This window comes from Balearica regulorum, chromosome 23 (assembly GCF_011004875.1).
Source record: "Balearica regulorum gibbericeps isolate bBalReg1 chromosome 23, bBalReg1.pri, whole genome shotgun sequence".
NCBI classification, from domain to species: domain Eukaryota; kingdom Metazoa; phylum Chordata; class Aves; order Gruiformes; family Gruidae; genus Balearica; species Balearica regulorum.
The window spans coordinates 241,298-268,077 of NC_046206.1; the positions used below are offsets into that span (position 1 = coordinate 241,298).

Here is a 26,780-nt window from a genome sequence, read left to right on the forward strand (position 1 = left end):
TGTGATGAGTTACATCAGAGTGGTTTTTTCCCTCATAGAAAGCATCACGGCAGCAAAAGGATTGGCACATGCAGCGAGATGAATTTATCCTGAGAAAGATCCACATTAGCCAGACAGGCGATATGATCCTCCTGAGCTCGTTATATATAAAGGGGATGACTCCATCTATTGCACAAGGTGCTCACTATCCCACGGCAGAGCTACATACTTAGGGCAGGAGCCGATGAAGCCTTTGCAATTGGAAAATCAAACCAAGGTCCTTCTGATGGCAAGCCCGGGGCACCCTGGTTAATATTTCAAGGCTTTGCCATCGATGTTTGGGTTCATAACCATTACTCAGATCATTCCTTTGGACTACAAGGGACGAGGCTTCATACTGTCTCCAGCGACTATGAGGCGTCTGACATCTGGGTGGACACAAGAAGTAACACACCAAAAAAACCCCAGAGAAAAGAAAAGCACATGCCTCCCAGCACTAGCTGGGAAAGTTCCTATGTGTGCCTATCACAAAGTCATATCTCCTGGGCTTTTGGCATCAGGATGCACGTGAAGCATCCACAAACGGGTAACAGCAGCTCCCCAGTGCACCACGCGTTGCTTCAAGCAATGTTTCCGCAGACCACGCTGAATGACCTTGCCCCAGTACTGTAGCTCTACTGTGGTGGTCTCCTGTCCTGCCCCAGCTGACCTCACACAGCACGTCATGTCGGTGAAGACCACGGCCTGAGGCCACGAAGCTTCAGGCAATGCCATCAGAAGACTTCTGGTTTGAAAAACAAGACTGAAGGAAAGATGTTTGAGAGACTGAATTAGAAAAGGACGTGCAGTAAGGAAAGATTCAAAGGCATGTCGCGGATAAGATTAGGCCCGGATGTAAGTCCTCTTAATGGAGTCTCAATGAGGTTGTGCTCACAGCTGTACGTGTACATACAGAGAGATAAGGAAGGCACCCAAAACTATACGACCAAAGCTGTTTAAGTGAGAAGCGATCTAAGGGAGGCGAATAAAATGCTGGAAAGAATTATGTATCAACATCTACATAGAGGTTGAAGGAACATAACATGCTTTTCCTAGAGAAGTGGCAGCTAAAACTGACACATGGAGACTGTAGAAGAGATTGGGAGAGCAAGATAGCTCCACCATAAAGTGCAAGACAGAATCACTTAGAGATGAAGCAGATATTTAAGGATGGCATTAAAAAGAGGAAATGAACATGCAGCTACAGAAAAGGAAGAAGGGTGTTTTGTTTCCTGTAAGAGAAAAAAATAAACTTGGGTTTAAAGTAATTCTGCTTCCAGAAAACCAGGGAATAATTTCAAGCAGCAGTTTCCAGTGCTGGGCTTGTGCAAGCATCTCCTCCAAAAGGCTTTGCGGATCAGTTTGCAACAGCCCGTGTGGCCCAGAGAAGTCGCTGTGGCTCTGTGGCTGATGACAGAGCTGCAGCATGTCCTGGCCGAGCCTTGGTAGTATATGGCCGCTCCGTTTCATCCCAGCCATCGGATCCCAAGGGGTGTTGGGCATTGCACCAAGACATACCCCAGCAGCACAGTCGCCTGGAAATTCCTGCTACCGCTAGAGCAAACAGGCGCTTCTGGTTTTGTCGGCAAACCTCAGCGACCGGCTCCTACGAGCGAGCAGCTGCCGCCAGTCCCGCTCCTCCCGCAGGTCTCCTGTGCCTGCCCGCTCCGTTGCAGTTTATTTCACACATGGACACCCAGCACGGCTCACTGCTGCCCCGCACACACGGCTGCGTATCCTCGTCTTTGTCACTGATGCGCTCTCAGGGCTCTACTCCATTCACGCACGCTTGCCCTCTGGCATCCCCCTCGGCTTTGAAGGCAATTTCATGCTCACATAGTGCTGTTTTCAGTCGTACGCGTGCATGCGTACTGCAGGCTCCCACGCAATTACCATCAGATGCTCGGAGCAGCAATGGTTTAGCACGCAGACACCGTCGACATCTGCACGCAGCAAACTGTCCTCCCCTTCCACTCACTGCACCCAAACCTACACCCATCCCCTGGTACCTTCTGCTTGGCCCTTTGCACCTGCATTCACCGACGTGAATAGTTCAGGGCCGCAACAAGTTTCCAGTGCGCGTTGCTAACGGCCCAGCCAGATTTCAACACCTTTCAGTCTTGATGGACAGTACACTAGACTGGGACTTGGGAGATATCTGTGCTAATTTGAGAGCTTGCTACAGGCAATTCCTTTCATTTTCTCTGTGCCTCTGCTTCATATCTAGATCGTAAGAACAAATGTTACTGCCAAACCAAAAGTCCATCCAATAATTCCTACTAATAGCCTCCCAGCCTTCAGCTACTACTCTCAGGTTAGGAAACTTCTGAAACTGATGTTGTTTATATATTTAACAACTCTTTGGTGCTTTTTCTCTTCCCTGTGCTTGCCCAGTTTCCCCTTAAATCTATAAAAACTTTCCGTACTCACAGCATCCTTTGAGCTCAACATATCAATCGCCTGTTGCACAAAACTGACATCCTGCTGTTTGTTCTGAGCTTCCTATCGGCCTCATTCAGGGTCCTCTGGTTCTCCTACCAGGAGAGACACGGAGCAACCAATCCTCTCTGCCTTCTCCATTCTGCTCATGATTTGCCTTCCAGTAACCTTGCCGGTGCAGACATTGCCTCTCGCTATAAATAGCGCTGAACAGCGAGGGGCACTGAGGGGGCTCCATCTCAGCTGGAAATCCCGGGCATCATCACCAGCCAACCCCGGTTACCTGCGTGCACCGGTACGGTTGTCCCGTGCGGACACACGCTCCCCTGTACGCCCAGGGCTCCTCCAGGCACAGGCTCCTTTCTGCACCGTGGCTGAATCCAGCCCTGCCTGAAATCTGCAGGCCCCATTAGAAGCTGATGAATTGTTTTCTGCTCTCATGCTTGACTCCGTATTGGGTTATCTATGTGGAAATGTAATTTGTTTGCTGATATCAAAATGCTGCCGCTCACCTGAGGGATTAACACCGTGACAAAATCATTAGAAACCTGATGGAGTACTGGAGGCCGCCTGAGTTTGCGGAAAATTCATTCTTCAGCCTAACGAATGTCTTTTTCCAAACAACTACAACAGCAACACCCCTGTTTCTCGGTTCCCACTAGACCAGCCAGAAAAGCACGCACATGCTTAGGGGCTCAGCTTACTCTTACGCCAGCTAAAGCCACAAAGAGCACCTGAGCTCGTGAGAAGCGCAGAGGTCCAGCAGCAATGCTGCAGCACAGGGCTCCCCCTTGGCACGGGGAACAAATCCCACCGCCGTGTCTTACCCCCACCTCCATGGGGAATGGATCCCACCATTGCATCTCAACTCCGCTGCCACGGGAAGCCCCTGGATAAGCAGCGCCAGGTGCTGAGCCTTTCCCTGCGGCTCTGCTTCCACATCTTCCCCTCGCTCACGCATCCCGTTTCCCCCAGGCGCTCCTCAGAAGACACAAAAGACTCCTCTTGTGACTCTCCCCGCTGCTCCCTGCGAGTTGCTCCTCCTGCATGATGTTACGAACTGGCAATGAGTCACTGTCGCTCCTGGGGAAGGGGGAGAAAAGCGACCTTCCTTTTGCTGATTCACTGCCAAAACCCCCACGTAACGCAAGCTGTCTGCTCCATGTTAAAGCCTCCTTCCACAGTGTGCTGGAGAGGATTTTTCTATTGCCCTGCCACCAAGGTGACACGATCAAACATTTTTTCCAAAGAGTGCTCTAAGCGACACTGAAATTTGCATTTCAATTTGAATTCATTCTTATGGTTCAAATGAACTTCTGAAATACCTCTTCGCGTGTGGTTAAGAGGCACGCTCTCTCGCTCCACTGATATACACACGTATGTATTTTTAGCCTTGATCCCTACATTAGAGAAAAGTCACCCTTTTAAAAGGGCGGTTTTATTGCCAAGTGATATTAGCACAATGAAGAAAATCGCTCCCAATTTTTATAAATTATCTCATCATCTGCAACTAATTAGCAGCTGCCGAAAGCTGGGAAACCGCTCTTCACCCTAGAGAGACTAACTCCAAGCTGTGCAGAACTCAAACATCCCTGACGGTCAAGGATTTCACGAGAAGCCTCCAGCTGGCTCCAGCGCCGGTCCCACTAACTGTCCCACCAGGTGAGAAGTCGTGCAACCCCAGCAGCCCCAGCATCTCCGCTGCGAGGACAAGTTGCGATGCAGCTTAGCTGGAAACTTTATTAAAATCCAATCTAATCAAGCTGTTGCGACTCTCCATTCTCCTTACCCTTGCTCCTAGGCGCTTGTGCCTCTGTCTGTGCCGCTGTAAATGTGTCTATAAAAGTAAAATGAGCAAGCAGCCAACGGCTAAATGGCACTTAATCAGAAGAAAATGTATACCCTAGTGGATAGCAAACTGCTATTAAGTTGGGGGGGGGGGGGGGAGGGAGACAGAAGAAAATAATAAGCTATAAATGGACAACCAAATAAATTTCCTGACGTACCAAGTGAGAGCACATCTGGTTAGATGCCACCTCCAATGAGTTGTGAGCAAAATATTTATTTGCCGCCAAGTACCTGGCAGCAGGAGCGGGAAGGGATTACAGCTTGGAGAGCAGTGCCACTTTCGCTGCCTCCCCGCCTGCCCTCAGAGGCGGCAGCACGTCAGGTGCTGGCCCTCTTCGGCTGCAGCAAAATCCGATCTGAAAGTATGGCACCTCTGAAGCCGGTGGACCTCAGGCATCACTGACCAGGCTGTGACGCTGCCCACGGCTGGTGGGTCAGCTCCAGCTCCCTCTCTCTGCTGCAAGGACATGGACTAAAGTTTAAAAAGCCATCTCCTCTCCAACAGGAGAGCTCCCAGCCCCACCCCAAGCCATAAGAGGGTCAATAAGGCAACAGACAATACACCAGAGACTCCAAAGCTATTAATACTGGAGGGCTTGCACACCTCTGATCCTTGAGAGCACCTTAATTCAATACAGAGGACTTTGGCATGAGGAGAAAATGCGATTTGGGACTAGGAAGTCCCCAAGGGAAGAGCTCCTTGGAGAGGGGCACCATTGCAAAGGGGATTATCACCATAATCACAAGATTAGTTGAATAATCCCTGCCTACAAGAGAGTTTTTGTCATCTGCAAGATGCTCAGCACCCTCCAGCTTTCATGGAAACACAGCGCAAAGCAGGGTCACATTGACTTCGAGGAACAACGTGGGGAAAGAGGAACCCGATTCAGCAAACACTGTGCTTCACGGTCCCATCCCAACCCGTCGGCGTGCCACTGCTTTGCTGAGCAAAGGCTGGTTTGCTCACCTGCCTCCGCTGGGGCCGGCCAGCTCCTGGCTCCCTACGCTGGCCGTACGGCACACGCACATCGACTTTCTGCCCCCTCACGACACCTCTCTGCTTCAGAGCGAGGGATTTTGCTGTTGATTCCTCCTGTTACAGATTTAACACAGTAACGGGGTTCAGGTCTCCTACAAATGGCAAACCCAAGAAATCCAGTCCTACCGAATTAAAAGACAATGTGACAAGGAAAGCAAAATAAAATAAACCTCCTCTAGTAATCACCCAGCCTGGCTCTGCTAAGGAAGCGCTTGCACAGTTGAATTGCACAAAGTAAACAAATAATTACTGGCTATTTTCTTCTATAGGTCAGCAAGCAGATTAGCTTGCTGAGACTGAAATCTAAAGCACGTGTGTGCCGTGCCCAGGCTTACAAAAAGAAGAAAAAAAAAGCCAGCCAGGAGCAGAATCCGGTACCACAACCGCAGCAGCTATCAGACCCTGCTGCTCTCCGAGAGACAGACTCTTCTGCGCAACAAGAAATCCACTTGGTCTCACCACTCAGGCATTGATATCCTGGCTAGAAAAATACAGAAATCCAGTGCTAACATTTTTATGTTTCCAGATTCTCAGCTGTTAACTGGATACATTCAGATTTACTACCCGGGGAGAGATTTTCTGAGAAGGGAAAGACCGCATTTGGTATTTCTCCTGGAAAGGCCATCTCTTACAGACAGCCCAGATGTCTCAAAACCCTGGTATACGCTTGGCTGAAGTCTGTTGCCAGAATCAGAAGGGAAAGAGAGGATAGGTGCAAGAAGCAGCAATGCTTGCATTTAATTTTGCTGTGTTTTTCTGTTTCTGCAACTGAAAGCAAAAATCACCCTCTCAAGCCCACTGGAAAACTGAGAAGGATGTTCCTGGTGGTTAGAAACTTCTGGTCAGGAAGCTGGTGACACTTTTCCTCACAGTACTGGAGAACCTGCTTAATATAGCTTTAGTACTGAGATCTATAAAACCAGCAGAGAAGTAATGATATTCCAAGCATCAAGAGTGAACTACCACGAACTATCACGTTTCGCAGCGCGCACTCTGGCAGCTCCCAGAACAGCGGCGAGCTTTAGCCCCAAAAGCTTGCACTGACCTGTGCAAGTGGAGCGGGTGAGGACGCACACCCTCGCAGCGTGCGCTCCCGTACACAGGTTGCTCTGCTCTCCCTTCAGAAGGCTGCAAAAAAGCAAGCAGACAGTAACCTGGTGCACAGTTCCATGCAGGTGCTGACTGTGCTGGGGCAGCTCAGCACAGAGAGCCAGTTCTGCCTTTTCGAGCATGAATCATGCTGGATTGTTCCCCGATGGGGGGGTGGGGGAGAGTAAAGAATAGAGCCAGGACATTTAAAACAAAAGTGGACAGCTATATTCAGCAAATAACTGTTTTTCAGAAGGACTTCGGGTGTTAGTCATAGAGATGCTCCTTCATACATTGCTTCTGGAGTTTTGCTGTGGTTTTTTAATTTATTTTATTTTTGTTCTCACTTCACCTTTCGGTGTTAGAAAGCATCCATGCTTCATGCTAGAGGTGGCTTGTTTTAGTAGCAGGAGAGAAAATTCTCAAAGACAGTGTTCCTCTAAACCAAGCCACCAAATCTTTTTGAGGTTAATTGATTCCCTAAGCATCAGGACACATCTTTCAAAAGCATGCCTAGAGGCATGAACTGCTGCTCAAAGACTCTGTGCTGCTAACCAATGCCTGAAAATGCTTCCCATTTCCGTGCAATAAAATTGACTGTCCCGGGACAACAAACAGCCACCCACTCCTTGCAGTTTGCCATCCGAAAGGGCAGGAGCCAGGCAACGAGGAGGAGAAGCGAAGGCAGCAGAGGGACCACAACCAGCTCAAAGATATCTCCGGCAATGTAGGGCTGCCCCCAGCAGCGTGGAAAACGTCTTCCTCCTAAAGCGTCCCCGTCACACTGCGGAGCTTGTCTCTCTGCCGAGAGACCTCTGTGTGAGGGGCTGACCGAGCCCTCCTTGCTGCTGCACTTTGCAGAACCACTTACTCTGATGCCAAAAACCTCCTGTGGACCATGAATGCTAGAGGTGGCTGGCATGACCAGGAGGCTCTTACTTGATAAACAGCGACTGCTCCTCCAGAGCAATTACAGGCTATTAAGTAAATGAGACATGTTATGGGGGGGGAAAAAAATAACAAATGAAGAGCCTGTATTTACACAGGAGCCTGTAATGACTCCATCGTTGTGTCAGCTTCAGGTGCTTGACGAGACAGACATAGGCGAACTTCTGAGTCTCCTGCCTTCGCCTCATTTCCTTTTCATAAAGCCAAGTAGAGTGGCCACAGATTAAATTTTCTCTCCTCCTTTTTCTTCGTGGATTTACCTTGAGATACCCTGATATCACTCAAGCAGAGGGTAAGGCTGGGGGTGCCTCTGTGTCAATCTAGAAATATCCCATACAGCACTGTGCAGCAGCAGAGCCTCAAACAACTATCAGGGTTAGCTACGCAGCTGAGGTGTGCAACACCTTCACACTCGCACCCCACGTCTTGCTTTATTTTTCTGAGTCGTTTATTCCTTCTCCCTCCAGCTATCCAGCAAAAAGCAAAACATCTGGCAGGATGCGGTTTTAAATTTATTTTGGTTTCCGCTGGCCTTTGTGCTTACAGTTTAGAGCTCGTTTTCTCTCACCTGTGGAGTCTGGAGATGAAAGACAACCAGGCATGCAGCTTACTGTAGGTGCCAGCACGGAGAGTCAGAGAGCAGGGCTCCAAGAGGATGTGCTGCTCTCCTGGTGGCCATTCCTGCCCAAACATGCAGCAATGAAGCATTCAGAGGCAGAACTTCCCATAGGTTCCCACATCAATCTGTGGGTTCTGTACACCATTTCCCATAGAAACAGCTGTGCCTGTGTCCTGCCCAGGGCAACTCACAATGCGCTGCAGGCACCCTGTATGCCCTTCTCCAAGCATGGTAGCGTGTTCCTGACATATACACACCCACTCTCTTCCATTCATTTTGTTCCCAGTGTCAACAATTTTACCAGCAGTATTTGCAGGGCTGTAGGGACTGAAAACACACAGAAATAGAAAACAGTAACCTAGAGACAGGGAAGAGAGAGAGTTCAAAGCACTTTCCTGCTAAATGACAACCCAAGCTGCCTGCAAATAAAACTCTGGAGCTCATCAAGTAACTCTGACCACTGAGGGTGCTTAATAAAGATTACTTTTCTATAGCTCCACTTGCCTGAGGCATCATTTGTTCCTAATGAGAAGCTCCATGGGATTTAAACGCATGAGAGAAGAACAGCCTTTTCAACCACAGCCATTACAACGAAAACAAGCTTTCTGCTCCAAACCAAGTGCTTATACCCCTCTGTCCTACCCTGGTAATACTCCTCATCCATGCCAAGCTGTACGACCACAGTGCTCTCTTTCTGCCAGACCCGGTAGGCAGCTATCCCATAACATTACCTCTTAAAGACTGGTAATGCTGCGGACTTCGAGGCCAGGTCTGCTGAAAGCTGCAGCGCTCACGGCACTGCTTGGTGCCTGGGCAAAGTCACTGCAGCCTTATCTGGCCCCAAAAGCCCAGCATCAGCTTCTGCAGCGAAGCAGCACGACTGGGGCTGGTGAGACATCTGGGGTGGCTATTGCATGGGAATATCTAAGACTTTGCACCAGTACTGCAAGATGTTTCATTGCCAACTCAACCATTCTTTTGCTTTGTCTTGTGTGATCGCTAAGATCGTGGTATTCCTGAGCATGCCTGGAATAATGAAGTAATTCCTCCCACTATACCATGGCCCCCAGTGAAACAAGCATGCCAAAAAATTCTACATGCCACCAAAACAGATAGAAACACAACAGATAATAAATGCTAAAGGTCTGCAACTGCCAAGCTATCTTCTGTGCAAGGCATGCGGAACAAAACGTTCTGAAGTGCCGAAGCCAAACGACAGAACAGGACTTCTGCTGTTGGTCAAACGCGAAGGTGTGCTGGGCAGCTGAACACCACCAGAAAACCACTCTGCAGGGCGAACGAAGGAGTGTGATTAAGGGCATCCTGCCACAATAAAATAAGATGCCTGTGAATCAGATCTGGTAAAAGGTGGAGGCTATCAAATGTGCTGTCAAACACCATGGCGTGCGCACATGTGCATCCTTAAGTACAAATTCTGTAAGATGCTGGTGACTACAAAACCCTCTAGCCGTGAGGTGGGGCAGCTGATCCTACTGGATACAGGTTAGTGGATTCTTCTTGCCAAGCAGAAGAACCACAAATCAGGGTTGGGAACGGGGTGGAATCTGTAACGCATGTGGAGGTACTCGGACAAACCCAAGCTGACACCACATTATGACTTTTCAGACTGCATTATCCCTTGGGCTTGGCAAGAAGATCACAGAAGTCTTAAGCTCACGTGGGATGAGCCTCAGGCTAGATCTCAGGCATTCGTCCTGGCCTGCACCTCTACAACACAAAACCAGGAATAATTCCAGAGGACATGGCACATAGAGACCAGCTCTAGCAAGTCTGTTCTATGCTACAACAGGGGGTAATGAACAGCAATCCCGCCTGCAAGAGAAAAATACATGGGCAAAAGGAGCCCCTCCCTTGCCTTCTTCCTGCTATCCCAGCTCTAACTTCCTCCCTGAACACAATTTTAGCAGCATGAGATGCAAGGACTTTCAGCATTTATAGAGACCAAGTTGCCAGGACAGGCCCAGGAAAAGAGGCAAAAATACAGGATGGGAAGGCTCTGGCAGGCAATGGCTCAGGTCTGTTAGCTCTCCTGACGATAACAACAAGGGCTACTAACAGGTCATATTTACACAAGACAGCCTCCTTTGAACAGATAGGAGCATAACCCAGACAGGTTACCCACAGGCTCCTACAGGGGCTGGAGACTGATCCTGGATCTCCTGCCTCCCATCTCAGACTCCTAACCCACCGACAACTTTGGACTTGATTTTGCTCTCAAAACTGTCTGAAAACAGCTTGAAAATTCCGGAATCTTCCAAGTACAGAACTTAAGATATTCTGAAACCTCAGAGTTAGGCAACTAAGAGGAAAATCAAGCCTCAACCGTCCTTGTGCATCAGCCTTTTGCACCTCACATTCAGACCCTTCCCTCTAAGCCGTGTGCCCCTCCTGCATGCCCTAAGCTCCTGGGCTCAGGTACCGGCTCCAGCAGCCACAAGCAGCTTTCTGCAGTGCTGAAAGATGACCGCTCAGCACTAAGATCAGGTCCTTCCCTCCGTGGACAATTTTAGAAGCATCTGGAGCAGTTATGCTTTTATGACTATCACTAAAGAGAGATGGGTCAGAAACACATGTGAGATGACAAGTGACATCTGCATCAAGTCAGGTGGCCAGCTAAAGTTAGCTAGAAGTACCTGGTTGCCCTTCTGCAACAGATCTGCTCTTGCAGAAGTAGGTAATCAGTATCCATTAATAATTACTAGTCTCTCTCTTTGCAATGCAATTGCAGCCCTCAAGATTTCCAGCATTCTCTTTTTCCTTCCTAAATACGACGAGAGTTCGTCCCCTTGCAGCACTCCTTTCCAGTGCTCAAGGAGAGGTCTGACGACATTTACCCCAGGAAGCATGAAGCGCTCCATGGCCCTGCACTAGAAATGCTCCGCAGGGACATGCGGTGTCCAGAACAGGTATCACCTAACCAGAAGAAGCGGCCTCCTACTCTGCCAGCAAAACAGAAGAACTACTCGAGAAGCTTGAACAAAGATCAAACCACTTAGGAAGCAGCAAACAAGATCCTCATGAAAGTACGAAGCACTCATGGGCAAACTACCACCTCTCCTTTACTCTCGTGGCTCCATTCTGGAGGATGACAGCACAGCCGGTCCTTCCCCCTCATCACCTGTATGTACCCCCATAGGCTAAGCTTTTTCTTCAGGAATCCCTGCAGCAGATTAATAAACTCAGTTTATTAAATAAGGCAGTACTCTAACACGGGTAATCCACAGATAATTTCACTCATTTAAACCCTATTTTATCTGAACCAAGTAGACTTATTTCCATTTAACAATCTTAATTCTTTTAGCACTTTCTGGCTCCCAAATTGGCTTCAACAGCAGAATTGACATTCAGCCATCATTTTCACATAAAGTTCCATTTAGCCTCTCCAAACCCCTGCAGCGTCTGGAGGTGCAAGAGGAATTCATTAACGGTGTCTTTGGGAAAATGAGCCATCCCTCCCTGCAGCCTTCTTACATTCACAGTCCTCATTTGGCAGGGGTCGCATCAGAGCTGGCAACTGCCGGGCTAAGCTGCTCCTCCACTGCAGATCCTCCCTGTTGCTCCCTTCTAGCTCCATGCTCAAGTCCACCTCTGTGCTGACACATGAGCATCTGTTTTCTTTTCTTCTCTGCCCACTAAGCTTAGCTTTTCTCTTTTATCCACGGGCCACAGAGCTCCCTCATTCCTTCCAGCCCTATGAGCGCCAGGTCTTTATGTCCCTCCCCGCAGGGAGGTCTCTGCCAGCCCTGAGAGCCCTGTGGTCCATGCCCTGCGGTCCATGCCCTGCCGCCGCTCCAGGTTACCACTCTTGGCCATAAATGACCATGGTTACAAGCACCTGTCTGCATGCATCTCCCAGGTCTTCCTAATTTCAGGAGGTCTCCTCCAGCCAGGATCTCCACCTTCTGCTTCTCAGGCATCCTGCGCTCATCTGCCCTCCAGAGATAACACCCCAAAGAAGGGCTCTGGGGAATGATGCTACCCTAACATGACATCATCCTCTTGGATGAGTTTCCCAGCAACAAACAAAATGCAGGCTGAGGGGACCCATTTGTCCTGCCTGCTCACAGCTCTTGTAGGTATGGATCGTGCCCCTGGGTGTTCCCCCCCCAATCGCTCCCACATGCACACTGCTTCCCCTGCCCATCATCACAGCCTACAGCTCTGTACTTTTCATAGCCAACATCCTACAGAAAAGCAAAATTCATTCTTTCAAGTTCTTCCATCCTTCCCTTTTTCCTCACCAATCTCAGCGAGTAGCTTCAATCTCATCACAGTGAGGTCTTTGTGAGGGAGAAGAGGAGCACGAGAGCACAAAGCCGGGAGCAAGGCTTTGCGGGGAAGGGCAGGACCTACCCCTGGCAGAGGCTGGAGCCCTGTGTAGGGCCCAGCAGCACGCAGGGAGCCAGGATCTGCGTCACCTGCTTTGTCAGCAGGTTGTTGTCTACTTGTGGGATTGGGACTTTTTCAAATGCTCTAGGTTCAAAACACCTGGATATCAAGAGCTAGAGCAATCCAAGCCAGGACAATTTGGGCTTTTAGCTTTACAGGGCTGTGTTTATTCTAAACCGAGCCACAAGCAATTAGCTGCAGAGGGGCACTTGAGATAAGTGCCCTTTCAGGTCAAAAGCACCATTTCTGGGAAGGTTGCCCAACAGCCCTGCAGCACCTAATGCTAATGCTAGCAAGAGGGCTTTAACACCTCACTGACCTGAGCACTGCACACATTGCATCCAGGAGAGCTTGCAGTCCACCCATCTACAGAGCAAGGACAAGTGAACTTGCCAAGAGTTACGCAGCAGGCGAATGAGAAATAAACCTCTAAGCACAAGGCATATCACTTCAAACAGAAAGAAATCCTACCTTACGCTCACGTTGTCAGAATCTCAGCTCTGCTACGACAGACTGTTACAGGCTGGAGCTGCCTTGCTATCTGCCTTCTCCCATCTGCCGTTCTCCAGCTTGCCTTCTCAGAAAGGTTGTAACAGCTCACAGGTAATGACTTTGGCTTTATCGCAACTCACTTTTAGAAACTCGGGCCACTACCTTCATCTGCAAGGCTATCCTCCACCTCAGTTCCTGAAAATGACCTTCAAATCCCGTCACAGTCACTACAGATATGCATCTTCCTAAAAGCAAGCAATCACCTTGTTCAGCCATGTATCCACAGGTGCCCCATCCTCAGTAGTCAGCCTTATAACCACTCCCTGCCCGCCCACACCAGCAACTGCTGCCTGGACCCAGGGCTTGCCTCCCCTGCGTGCTTATTCAAACTTTGTAACTCAACCCAGCTCCTGTCCACATTGAAAAAAAATCTCCTCATCAATTCAGGTGGTTCTTTAAATGCAAGTTAATTGGTCTATGGGGAAGAACAAATTTGAAGCTCAAAGTATTGCTGATGCTGGCACTAAGTTTTCAGGTGCTCTGAGCTGCCAAGACAGCTGCTGTCTATCAAGTGAGCTCTGCTTTGCAGCGTGATGGCACTCACTCCAGCGAGGGTCTACTAAGTATATTTAATTCAGGCTTATCCTGCAGTGAAGTCAAGCTCAGTACAGAGCACGTGAAATCCATCCTTCCTCAGCTGCCCACACGGATAGCCAAGGGCGAGGGGCCGGGCAGCAGCAATCTGTAATGCAGACTAATGCACAAGCCTATCTCACGCCACACTGGAGCCTTCTGCAGAAATTCCAGCTTTGCTGAGTTCGGCTCAGAGTTGGAATTAATTTTGGCAGCTGTTTAGGCAGGGAGCCAAGCATCCTTCATTCATGTAATTGACTTTTTTATTCTCGTATATATATGAAAAAATAATGAAAGAAATGACAGAGTAGCTCTTGCTATGACTAGCTTTCACTCTACGAAACAAAAAGATCTGTATTAAAAATGGCTCAGTAGCTAAATACACAAAGTGCTGCCCAGGGCAGTAACAGTATTTAGATATAAAGCAAGTTATATGGCTCTCAGATCCCGATCCTTGGTTCTGGGAAAATCTTCAACATTCAGGAACAAAAGTAAAAAAACAGACCTCTGAAACAAAACTCCGTACGTGCACCTATCCGTGTCCACCCTGTCGCTTGCCCTGCAACTGCACAGGACTGCGCCTGTAAGATAGATATCTCTCTCTCAGCCCCTCTCTCCCTGGCTCCTCTCCTTAAAGCAGATTTTCCTCTTCCCACTGAATTAGCACCTCCTTCGAACCCGTTCACCTTCCAGATCTACAAAGCAGTACAGCCCGGGGCAGAGGCTGGCTGCTGTGCCCAGGCACACCACAGCTGTACCCGTGCTGGTGAGCGCCTAACTTTCGTTAAACAGGCAAATGAAAAAAAAAGAGAGCTCTATGCTGATTTTGCTACTTGAACAACATGTCTCTTTTCCATAACTACTAGTTGACTTTCCCATCCAGATGCTCTGCACACAGAGATCTATAGCTATATAATATGTATGTAGATATATAATGAATCAAAACAAAGCTTAGGGCCTCTTGGGATGTGCAACGTAGCCTGCCTCTCAGACATGAATGAACAGGAACAGATCAGTAAAAATAACTCTGCCACAGAGGTGCAAAACACGTAAAGAGATGGTCTGTCTCGCTGAATCCGCACCTATCCTCACTCCATGCCCTGTAGCATTGATCTAAATCTGCTTATTATTTATTATTCATACTATTATAGTGCTGGATTCCTTAGCTGTAGCCAAGGAGCTTGTTCTGTTTTATGTGGCAAAACCGCAGCCTGGAGAGACCCGCACCGCTCACCCAGGCGAGGCAAGGGGCACTGCCTGCCCCGGGGTGCGGGCAAGCGGGGCAGCCTCGCGGGCAACGGGCTGCCTGGCACATGCCATAGGTGCGGGTCACTCCGAGTTTGCACCAAGCCCCTCCTTCTTCCACAAAGGCTCCCTGCAGCATGCGGCTCAGTCGATTTTGAGCCAAATGCATTCAACCTTGATCGCATGCAATTCACGTAGAAACCCCTACGGTGGAGGAAACCATCAGTCCCTCCCGCTTTGGTATCCAGTCCTCAGTCAGTACGGCAAATAGGCCCCTCACTGTTTAAAATCCAGGCAAAACGAAGGAGGGATGCAGGACTTTTACATCCCCCAAGTGCTGCTCAAGTACTCACTTGCACCTCAACCCGACTCCCACTCCCTTTCTCCCAGGGCTCCTCACTCGGAAGCGCTCGCTTTCCTCCCGCAGTTTTCGCTTGCACTTCAATGGTGCTAATGAGCCTCCTTCCTCTGCAGGCAGAGCAGCCTCCCAGCGCATCCCCAGGAAAACTTGCTTTCGCAGAGCCATCGGGAACAGCGTGCAAACCCAACCCACGCGCGGTGACCGCGCAGCAACCACGTTCTCCTCGGATACCTCAGCACACGTGCAGGGAGCCTGAACGCTCTGCCCAAGCATCCAACATCTAAGCATTCAAGAAAACCACTTTCCACCCGATCATTTCAGAGAAGAACAGGTTAGATAAGAGACCACAGCAGTCACCAGCAGCATGCAGCGCCTCTTTGAACAGCTTCGGTTACCTTTTCCTGGGAAAAAAGCTCCTTTTGCCCTGGAAGTAGCTGCCTTTACAAGACCACTCAGGACAGGGAAGGTATGGCTAGGAGATGGGGCACTGCTAGCCACTCCTCCGAGCTCTCTAACACAGCAGGACCTGGGGAGAACTGCAACGAGTCAAAGGGCAAGTCCAGACAAGGCACTGCTGAAAAGGCCAGCCATATACACTGGTGGCTTTTTTAAAAATAAAGATTTATGCACGTAACTCGGAAAACATAAATGAAATATCACTCCCCTAGAAGAATAATGGAAAAAAAAATTAAAAGGGCAAATAGTTAACAAACAAACATTGTTATTTTTCTCTACCTCTCACCACTCTTCAGCAGCAAAGGACAAATAACCATGAATCTACTTCGCCTTAATGAACTTAACTGGACCTTTTTAACATTGGGGAAAATATTAATATTGTTTCAGCCAGACAAAGAAGTCACGTATCAACAAAGATGCGGATACCTCTCCTCCTCCTCCTGCACTGTTCTCTATTTCTTTAGACTCTCAGAGTCTAGGAAAGTCCTGAACGAAAGGTGAAAGCCTTAAAAAAAATAAAATAAAACCAATATAGGCCAAACCCTGCGTACGAGTGCCGAAATGAGCCCGGTGAGACACGAATCAAGCAGGGGACGGAACTGAAGCTCAGGCACCCAGCACTCCAAGGGCTGGGCATGCTGGTGGGCCACAACCCAGGGTGGGTCTGCAGGAGACAGCTGAATACTGCGTGGGCTTGAGGGGAGCCACGGGGCACCCCGGGCAAGCCTCTAGCTTGGGTTCCTAGGGACTAGGACCCCAACATGCACATGGAAAGCATCTACCCACATTTAATGTCAACCCAGGTGCAGCCCACCCCTGTTCCTGTCACCGCAGCACAGGGACAGCCCTCCGTTCATGCCTTATTTCTCCAGATGCAACTTGGCAAACGTTTTGCAAACAGTTAACTCCTCCTCTGTCCCTCATGCCCAGAAGGTACCCCTCAACCTGACCCCCCCCAGAGCCACTACACCCTCCTCCCGCTCCACTCCTCAAGCCAAGCTAGTATTAGCACAGTCCAAACACGACGGGACTTGAAAACATACGTCCAACAAGTGCTGCTCCCCGCAGGCACGTGGGTACAGCTGCGCCCCCGCAGCTCACAATGCTTTCTTTTTAAGGATTTTTACAGATTATTTTTAATCCTTTAAAAACAGTTAGGTCCACGCACAGAGAAGCCAGCTAATTACGCGCGTCTCGGCGACCCGCTTTGTTTCCAGCCCGGTGCTTTCCCTCCAGCCTGCTGCCTTCTGGCGAGGAGTCGTGAGCTGCGTCCCCTCCCGCACAGGCAGGACCTAACAGCCCTGCTCCCGCCGCTGTGGGACAGCTGGCCAGAGAGAGGGTCACCTAACCCTGACCAGAAGCTTTGTTTTCTTAAACACTAATCGTAATTACAAGCGGGAAGGTTTTCCAGCAACAGCACCACCACGTGAGGCTCAGAGGTTGTTTCTCCGCTTCAAGCCGATCGCAGCAGCCTTGCTGGGTTCAAAGCCAGGGTAAGGCCATTTCTCTGCTGGGCGATAGCAAATCGGTGGTCAGCAGTTTATTGCAGTTGCGTTGGCATCATCCACAAAGGCCTTGGATACGCCAGAAAGCAGCGCTGCATAAGGAAAGGAGTTTGTGCTTTGTCCGTCTGCGTTAACCGCGCTCCACTGCCTCCATGCAGGCGAGAGAAGCGGAGTTTCAAGCCGCTTCAGCTAGCTGCAATCAGGATACGGGGGTACTGGGGCCGGCACAAGCCAACCCACCACAAAGCCAGAGCTCTCCCCACCTGTCCTAAAGGGCACAGTCACGTTTCTCCCCATCCCAGACCGCACCCCTGGGAGGAAGCATTTGTACCGGCACACGGCAGCTGACATCGCCATCCTTCTTTTACAGCATCCAGGGGACTGGCTGCGCCTTCATCATCAGTGGCACTATCACCCTTTAAAATATTAACGTTAAATAGCGTGCTGCCTGGTGGGATTTTCTCTGCAGTGCCTTTAGGAGAATTATGTATATCCTCTGGGAGTTGGGGAAGCTGAACTAAACGGTTCGCAATTCTGTTCATTGCCATTATCGTTCATTTTTGCCTTACACATTTTTAATGCTCAGTGCTTCTTGCTTGCTTCAGCCCTCCAGCTCAGTCACGCCAAACTGCATTGGACGGGGCAGAAGCACAACGTGCAGCTACGGGGCCTTTTGCTCACTAACCGAGTGGCTTAGTATCACAAGCACCTCGGGAGAGCAATTACGCAGGGATGCAGGGCCACACAACCGATGCTCTGCTACACAGGTCTGTGACAGGGTGATAGGTAGGAAACAGAGGGGCACTATACAATCGCAGTGATGCAGAAAAAGCTGCATGCATGTCTTCAGTCTGCCTCTTCCCACCTACTTCAGCACGGACAGCTCAATGCTAGCGCTTTCCCATGACTCCACATGCTCTGGGGGATCCCAAGAGCATTTTCTTGACATTACTGTTCCACGATCAGAGCAGATGTAGGAGATTCACAGGCCTTTCGGTATTCCAGACTTTTGGAAACATGCCTGGAAACGAGAACGAATGTCCCAGGCTGGCACTTCTAGTGACACCCCACCGTTAGTTTGGATTTGTGGAGACTTGGACCACATGTTGCTTCTCTGGTGGATGAAACCCTACCACAGGCGCTAGGACAGCGGTGCAGATTGCTTCAATTACCAGCTAAGCAAGCGGTGGATGCGTGTTCACTGGGTATGGGGTAGAAGAACACCAAGGTTCACCAAAGAAAATACCCTTAATGCTAGAGCTGCATCTTGCCTTTGGTATGCAGTTTGCAAAATTGGGAGGTAGAGGGAGAGAAGGGATTTGGACAGACAGAGGCAATTACAGAAAAGAGCACTTTAAAGAGCTGCAGGGCCAAAGGAGGCCTTGCAAGGAGTTTGTCAGTAGATCGTATGTCAGTGCTACTGAGCCTACTACTAGTTAGGGCAATGCCAGGTATAAACTACAACTTTGGCTTGTATATGAATTTTAAATGAGCTGTTAGTACACCCAATGAATCTAGCAAGAGAACACCAATTTAGGGCTCTGACGGTCTGCTCTATAAGACCAAGTAAATAACTCAGTAAATAACTCAAGTAAATTTCCTGACACTTTATTGAGCACGAGTGAACAAACAAAAAACAAAACCAGAATTACTTCTACAGCCAGTATATGCTGCAGGAAACCAGAGCTAGGGGAGATGCTGGCCCAGAGCGCGCTGCACCAGCCATCCTCCTTGCCTGCACTGGGGCAGGTAGGAGGGGGCTGATGCCTTTCGTGCCTTTGGTGCGGCTGGATGGGCAAGCACCAACTATTGGGTTTTGCTCCCAGGATGTTTTGGCAGGACATACATTGGCTTTTTCAAGGGCAATTCCTTACATACCTCCTGGAGCTCTTGAAAGCTTCTGAGAACATGCCCATTGCTGCTTCTTCATACCCTAATCACATCCATGGAGATCACGCTTCACCAAGACAGACCAGGTGAACTGACTGATAAACAAAAAGACGCTCTTAGTGAAAAGACTCCATTTTGGACAAAGCATGTGGGTCAGTGTTTTTCCCAACAATGGTCTCCAGAACGATGTGAACCAGGAGGCTCTCTCCAGGATGGGATCAGAAGGAAACACACAGAGTTTAAGGCTGAAGAAAAAGTCTGAAAAGAAGGTTTCCACCCATATTTTTTTCCTGTGTATCCAGTAGAGAAATAGGGCATACAATAAGGTACAGATTGTTCCTACACACGCCAAAGTCACAGGAAAGGTCACCCTGTAGCCTATATTCTGCTCACTGTTTTGCACAGATGATGTCTCTAAAGCTCACTGCAATGCAACACTCAGTGTTGGTCCCGTCCAGGCTAGCAAAACTTCCTGTCACTGTGTACTCAAAGATTAAGCAATCTGCTGCCTAGAAACTCCACTGAGACATATCAGGGCCAAGATCCACCCGAAACCCCAAGAAAACAGCAGCAGGGAAGCTCAGTGCTCAGTTTAAAAGCCAAGCCAAGTGCCCCTGACTCAGCACCACCCTGCCTCCTCCCACCCTGGAAGCCAAGCACAGCAGGCAATAATCTCTCCTAGCAGCTTGGTGAAGAAACCAGACGTGGCATTGCCTATGTTCACCTCACGTGACTAATCATATAACTGTGCATTTGAGCGGTCCATTACCAGATGGCTTTCAGAACTATTTTAAATGTTAGCTTGCATTTTCTCTGAATATTTAAATGTTCGTGCTGGCCTGTTTTCCTTTTCTATGCAGTGCATTGATTTATGTTGCTAGATACCATATCTCCCTGCCTTGCCAAAAGCATGCATTTGGGAATGATTTCAGGGCTGCTAGTAATATTTTTTCTCTCCTTTTATTTTGTACTTTATTTTTATTAACTTTTTTGCTGGATACATTGTTAAAATAAAGGTGTGTCTTGAAGAAACAAAACCAAACCCCCAAGCCCCTCCTCAGCTCTTTCCCATCTGCTTTCAGACACCATTTTCGGAGAAGTTAGCTCTGTGGCCACGAGCAAAGCAAAAGCAGTAGATACACGCTAACATACCTTTCCCCTCTCTCAGTAAATTCTTGCTTCAGGCTCACGTGTGGGAATCAGCCAGGTCCAAGGTCAAGACTGCTAACGTCCCATTCTCAGGAGGTGACTGGACACACCTGTGACTTGACCGCAGGGTCTCTGGCCACCCTTACGTTTGACACTATCTGGCACAGCAGCCACAACCTCCAGCGCCTTTTAGAAGGACCAGCGAAATGCCTTCCCGTTCCCGCAACACCATTACACCTTCTTTGAAATCTTGACTTCTCCATTGCCTTTGCAACATCCCAATACAAGTCCTAGGAGGATTCAACAGACAGATTTGCACTGCCTTGCCCTGTGCAGGCTAAGGAAATCCAGCATTTCCATCCTGGACCAGGCAGTGATGGTGTAAGTTTTAAGAGCAGCTGTGTCTGGAGCGGCTCCATTATTTTTGCAAAGAAAAGTCAAAAGCAAAGGATTCCTACAGACATGAGGTTTTTAAAACTGGAGAGACAGGTCCAAAGTAGCCTGACCTCAAAGCGAGAGCGCTGAGCACCACTGGTGGAGCAGTTTCCGGGATGGAGACCAAAGCACTGGCAGTCCATTGCTGGGTAACTCTGCACAGCAGCCTCAGGACCAGCACTGCAGCCCTCAGCCTCTGCAGGGACACGATGCTGAGGAGGAGAGGCTTACATGTAACCAGCACGTGCTCAGCTATTCACCACCACACATCCCTGCCAAGCGCAGAGGCATACAGTTGTGTGCTTGTATGAGACAGTGGCACCCGGACACGTGAACCATGCCTGCATTCAAGCACGTGAGTAATTTCTGTTATGGATGTGCATTCGGGCCCTAGCAGTGTGTCAAGATCTCCTTTATCCAGCAGCAGATACCAGGTACAGAAGAGAAAAATCGGTATTTGGACAGATGGAGGGAGACCGATTTTCCGCCACCTCCGCAATTGCTCATGTGTCCCCTGAGCACACAGACACACACCCCCCCCCAAGTTCTTCTTGACTGCCCTCAGGGGCCAGCACTGACATGGCCTCACAGCAGCCACCATCAACTCCATTTGGGGAGCCCTGACCATGCAGCAAGCTGAGACCTGGAAGGCAGCTGCTAATCCCGCCTGGGAGTTTCCTCCAGTGCGGTGCAGCACAGATTTTAATTTCCAGTCCTCAGCCAGGAACACAAAAGCGCGGACCCGCCTCTGTCAAACAGCTCCCCATTTCACTCCGGGTCGCGCTGTGGAGATGGACAACCACGCCAGCTCCCAGACTGGTTTGCAGCCCAGTGCTGCTACACGCACTGCCAGAGGAGCTCCCCTTCCCCTCACGCTTCTGAGCGCCCACAGTACCTTCCCCACAGGAGGAGATGGCTGGGGCACAAGGTGTAATGAAGGATCTTTCACCTTCAGCATCCTGATAATATACTGTCCATCCCCAACCCCGTCTGCCGGCTCAAGTGGAAGATCTGCCGATCAACATGAAATGCAGTCTGCGGAGCTGAGACTACGCAGCACGAGTGCTCCGCATGAATCACAGATGCTGGGGATATAAACCACCCAGCCACCCTTCCCAGACTCCTGCCAGCACAGACCCTCCCCTTGCTATATTTCTGAGCTGCTCCATGCTCCGCTAGTGGAGGGAAGAAGTAATTTCACTTCAAGCGTCACCTGTGAAAGTTGCAAATGGGGACAGGAGTAGATTAGCTTCTTATCAGCAACAAATAGTTAATAAGACCAGCTAGTACCTCCAGAGAGAACAGTCAGGAAAAGCAGTTTCCTTTCTAAACAACAGAGCAAAGTGTCAATACTGCGAAGCAAGTTTCATTACAAGGTTTCTGGATGCATTTCTTTTCCCTAATCTGCACAGGCAGCAAGCGAAGATGATGGTGCGTCTTCCCAAACACTTTTTAATAAAGCCCAAAGGAGACCAAATGCATAGGACTTTCTTACAAATGGACCATTTTGGAGTTAGTAATGTTCTTGTGGCACTGCTTAACTAGGTTCAGTTTGAGCTCAAATACTCCTTGCTCGTCAATGTGAGGACAAATAAATTTGTGACAGAAAACTATTTCCTTTTGTGTGGAGCTTAGGAGAGCATCGGGGGGGGAGGGTTGGGCATGGGGCAATTTTCATTCCTCAGTGCCTTTTTCAGGAGCGGCTTTCACTTCAAATTTATACAGAGATTCCCATCAGGTAACATTACCACCACAAAAAAAAAAAAAAAAATCAATGCAATTACATACGCTCACCATAAATGGCATTTCATTTGCAAGATGAAGGAGAGAACGTTTCCAAAATGCAGGTAGGACACTGTACCTCAGCAAGTGACTCAGCCCCACCTGAACACGGAGCACATCACCAAGGCAGGGAACCCAGCCACCACAGGCAAGGCTTGGCTTCCCTTGTCCAAACATTTCTACGCAGAGCGGCCCAAACAATGAGTGGAAGGATGGTTAAACGCAGGGCAGAGCGAGCTTTGTACTCACCGATCCTCAGGGAATGAGGGCTGGCAGCGATCTTCATCAGCCACAGCAGAAGGAGCACCAGAGGCGCCAAGACACGGGGCATCTTCTATAAATCCTCATGGAGCCCTTCGGTGGTCTGGGCATGACATAACTCTGCAGAGAGAACACACGGGCACCGTGAGCACCTCCGCTCTCGAACCAGCGACTCAGCAGGATGACACTGCTTCCAGCTTGCCAAGCACTTGGGACAAAGAGTCTATTTACCAAAGGAGGAGGAAGCTATTTACAGACTATGAATTATTCAGGAATTGGAGTCAAACTGGGCAAAGAGCTTCTAACAAAAAATGGAAAAGAAACACAAGGAAAAGTCCAAATATTTCATCTTGGCATTTTTAGCATTTCCACAAAAACAAGTGGAAATCAATATTGAGTCACATCTTTAATTTATCTTACTCCTTTTTTTTTTTTTTCTAACTCAAAGCAGCTTGCAACTTAAAATATAATACTGACTTCTAGTTTTAGGATAGAACAAAAACATTTTCATACCAAAACATAATTTGAGGGATGTGAATCAGAGACAAAGAGTCCCTTTGGCCACACCAAGCTAGAAATCAGTTCTTTCTACTGCTCCTGCCTCAATGACAGTCACTACCTTCTTCCCTCCCTTTCGGGCCCAAGAGGATTCAGGATGAGACCAAGAGCAGGACCAATTTTTTTCTCCTCTTACAAGGTAACGCCACCCCAACACACAGAGGTCCATCTTTCAAAGTCGAAACAGTGCCAAAATAAAGAGCAGTAGTTGGAGAATCCACAAACCTACCGTTAGTACAGATATCGGCAATGGTTATCCCACAGCAGACTCCCGCAGCACAGTTAAACAAATTTTTAACAAATCCCATTTTAAACTGCTACCGTATAGTGTAGATTTTGCTTTACAGGAGAAACGGTTGTCCCTCAAGTTGATGAAATTATCTCCACAGGCAGCAACGTCCTTAAATGCTGACTTTGAGTATTTCATCTGTTACCTTATCTCTCCCTTCTCCAATTTTCTGGCAAACATTCTCATACTATTCCGTTTGTCTAATTCTTCAGCCAAATATTGAAGTCCTGACACAGGCAAAGTCTTTAATCTGTCTTTGAAGTTACCAAGAGTTTTGTTCAAGACAGACATAGCTTTTTACCTGCAGTTTTTCAATTCAGCTACTTTTAGATTACATTTAGACTTCCTCCATCTCATCTCATCTCCCCAGAGGGGCTATCCCCTTTTTACAGACAGGGAAGGGAGGCAGAAGAAATATTGAGATGTGGCGATAGAAACGAAGGCAATGAAGGGGCTGAGCGGGGAGCCCCGGCACATCTCCACTCCCTGCACCTTCATCTCTTGCTGGATCACGCCTCCCCTGGGAAGCTCCCACCAGCAGCCCTGCCTTCTGCGTCCCAATTCTCTCGGTTTCGAGAAAATTGAGGGATCCCATGCTCAGGTGTCCGTTGGACATTTAAAGAGCATCCTGATTTCAGAAGTTGTGTGCTCAACACATTTTTTAAAAAGCAGAACCTGCAAAAAACTGCTGGGAAATCATTAGCCACCTCTGAGAAAGGTAATGGCAATTTTCTCTTTTTTTTTTTTTTTTCTTAGTGGGAGTTACAGAGCAATGCCTAGGGAGGAAAAGCCCTAAAAGGTTAAGCGCATGGTAAATTGGTTACTTAGAAGCGTTGGCAGCAGCAGAGGCAGATTGTGGAGCAACGTATCATTTGAGCACTTTGAAGCAGTTATTTCAAAACTTTCCAAGTTATTGACAAAACAGCAGGATCGCGTCAAATTTACTCACACCAGTATTACAGTCCAGGCTGTGGAACCGGCACTTGCAGCACTGAAGTCACACACAGGCACGCACACATCCCCTTCAACCCTTCCCTACAGAGCCAAAAAGGAGCCGGGAGGCCCTCCAGTCCCTGCAGAACCTCACGGAGCTGCACCCGGCTTGGGATAGGCTCCAAAGCCACTCTCCAAGACTCACAGTCTCGGGTTGCTCCTTTCGCTCTCACTTCTTGCACCACTACCCTAGGCATGCCTTCAAGGCAAAAAATGTCCTGAGCAGCCCTTGCCAGCCGCTGGCAATTAACAACCACATCTTTACTAGCCAAGCATCTGATGTAGGACTCGGACGCGTTTCGCCTTCTTTCTCCTCCGCTGCCCCCTCCTGCCTGGTCCAGGCAGTCTAGAAAAGACTACTAGAGCCATCGGAGGGAGAGCGACAGAGAAAGGCTCCAAGCGCATTTTCAGACATGACTGAGAAAACTGGCAACTGCCCGTCTCTGCTGTCGCCCCATGATTTAAGATCACATCTCTGTGCAGACAAATACAGCGACCGCACCAACAGCTGAACTGTGCCTCTGGACTAGGGCACGGAAAGGCAGATCAACAGGAGAGTTTCCAGCCAAGGCAGTGGAGTGAAATGCCTGCCTGCCATCTGAGGAGGACGCTGGAGTTAACATCCCCGTCGTTCTCTGCCAAAGCACTATGGGATCACCATGCTAAAATGGGTGGTTCTCATTGGCGTCTCTGCAACGACAAGTTGAACAAGGGTAACCATTCCAGGCAAACTAAGAACAGCCAAGGTCTGGGAAAGGTTCCCAGGGCTTTCAGCTCCGAGGGACAGACCTCAAGGCCACCTCTCCTGTTTGCAGCTTGGTTTGGTAAAGAGAAGTACAAGATTCCCAGAGAAGCAGCTGTCTTTGCATCACCAGCTTAGAGTTACTAGCAAAGCTAAATAATAAATACAGGGCACCCGCTGTGCTCTGCTACGTGAGCGGCAGGGTTGTAATTACCTAGAACATGGAGCACAGAGGGATGCTGCATTCACCTAACGCATTACCCACCGCTAAGAATGGCTTCCCGGTACTTTGATTTTTTTTTTTGAGCACGAACCCAAGGAACAGCTGTCAGCAGCAGAAATATACCTCGGGGTTTGCCGAACAGCAGAACTACACAGGCACCTACGACCCACACGCACAGACCATCTGTTGATACCCAGGGAATGCAACACAAGGACACTTCTCCACCATCTCACCTGCACCACCGAGCAGTGGGAAGAGACACTGGAATTCCTGGCGTAGGATGAGAGGGAGAGAGAGAGGATTTTTATTCCTAGCCTAACACCAAGGTTTCTACTCTCAAGGGAACAAAGGTATTCCAGTCCTCATGGCTCTCTTCATCTCCCCAGTCTCGAAGTTCCTCCTACTCTAAACTCAGGCACAAAAGGTTAGTAAACACAGTTCAAACACCTCCGTTGTAAAGTAATTCTTGCCTTGCTGAGCTAGCCATCCTGCCGACAGCTTTTGCTTCCTTTACAGCTGCAAGGTGCACCTGCCTGTCTCTCATCTCCCCATGAGAAGCCATAAAACATGCTTTCTGCCCAGGTGCAGTAATGAATCGCAGGTACGACTGGATATCGACTCCAGCACAGCCCAAAATTCCACACAGAGAGGGAAGGAAGATGCCATTCTTCTTTCACGCAACACAAAGCGGGAAGCCTGAGAAGCCAAGAAAACACTTAAGAGAACATGGATATTTAGCAACTTGCTGCACTAATTCTTGTGCACGTGAAGATGACTTATCCTAACTCACCATTACCACAGCTTGCTGGAAATAAGTCAAACCAACTTCCTTTACTAAAGTTTCCACCAAGAACATGAGAACTTTTGTCAGCCTGTACATTTTGCATTAATGGTTCCTCTTTATTGTACCGGCAGTGTGCTGTGATAGCAAGCGAGCCTGGTTGACGGACAGCTGTTTACAAAGCAGTCTGAACCTGCTACCCCCAAAAGGAGTGGGCTGGTTACAAAAGAGTTTCATAGGTCCTTCAGGGTGGTACGTGAATTGCTGAATAGCTGGTGGATCATGGTCTGGCCCCTGGCTTCTCTCTGCACAGTACAAATATGTCATTCTTCTTCTGTTAAGCCCTTTTTCATGTTTAGCTCGGAAAATTCAGGAGAATAAAATAAATCAAGACTATACTGAATAGTTTTGAGTTCTCTCTGGAGATAGAAGTCTCTAAATACCAAGCAGAATTATGGACGATTTGCTTCTCAGAGGAAGCAACTTGCTTCTGAAACTACTTATACATTTTTAATGACTGTGCGAGATGGTACTCCTTTTCGTTGCTATCATCACATCTTCCTGATACTTTGAGA

General features: G+C 48.8%; 1 protein-coding gene across 6 annotated transcripts in view; it reads right to left on the reverse strand.

Moving 5' to 3' along the window:
- GRIK4 (glutamate ionotropic receptor kainate type subunit 4) overlaps positions 1-26,780 on the reverse strand; it is a 205,275-nt gene that overhangs the window by 112,434 nt on the left and 66,061 nt on the right. For all 6 annotated transcript variants that reach the window (XR_012838751.1, XM_075774522.1, XM_075774526.1 and 3 more), the window contains exon 2: positions 22,608-22,739. Coding sequence is in view for 5 of the 6 variants with exons in the window: in XM_075774522.1 (XP_075630637.1) it covers positions 22,608-22,689 (82 nt within the window). In the remaining variant the exon portion in view is untranslated. The remainder of the gene's footprint in view (positions 1-22,607; positions 22,740-26,780) is intronic.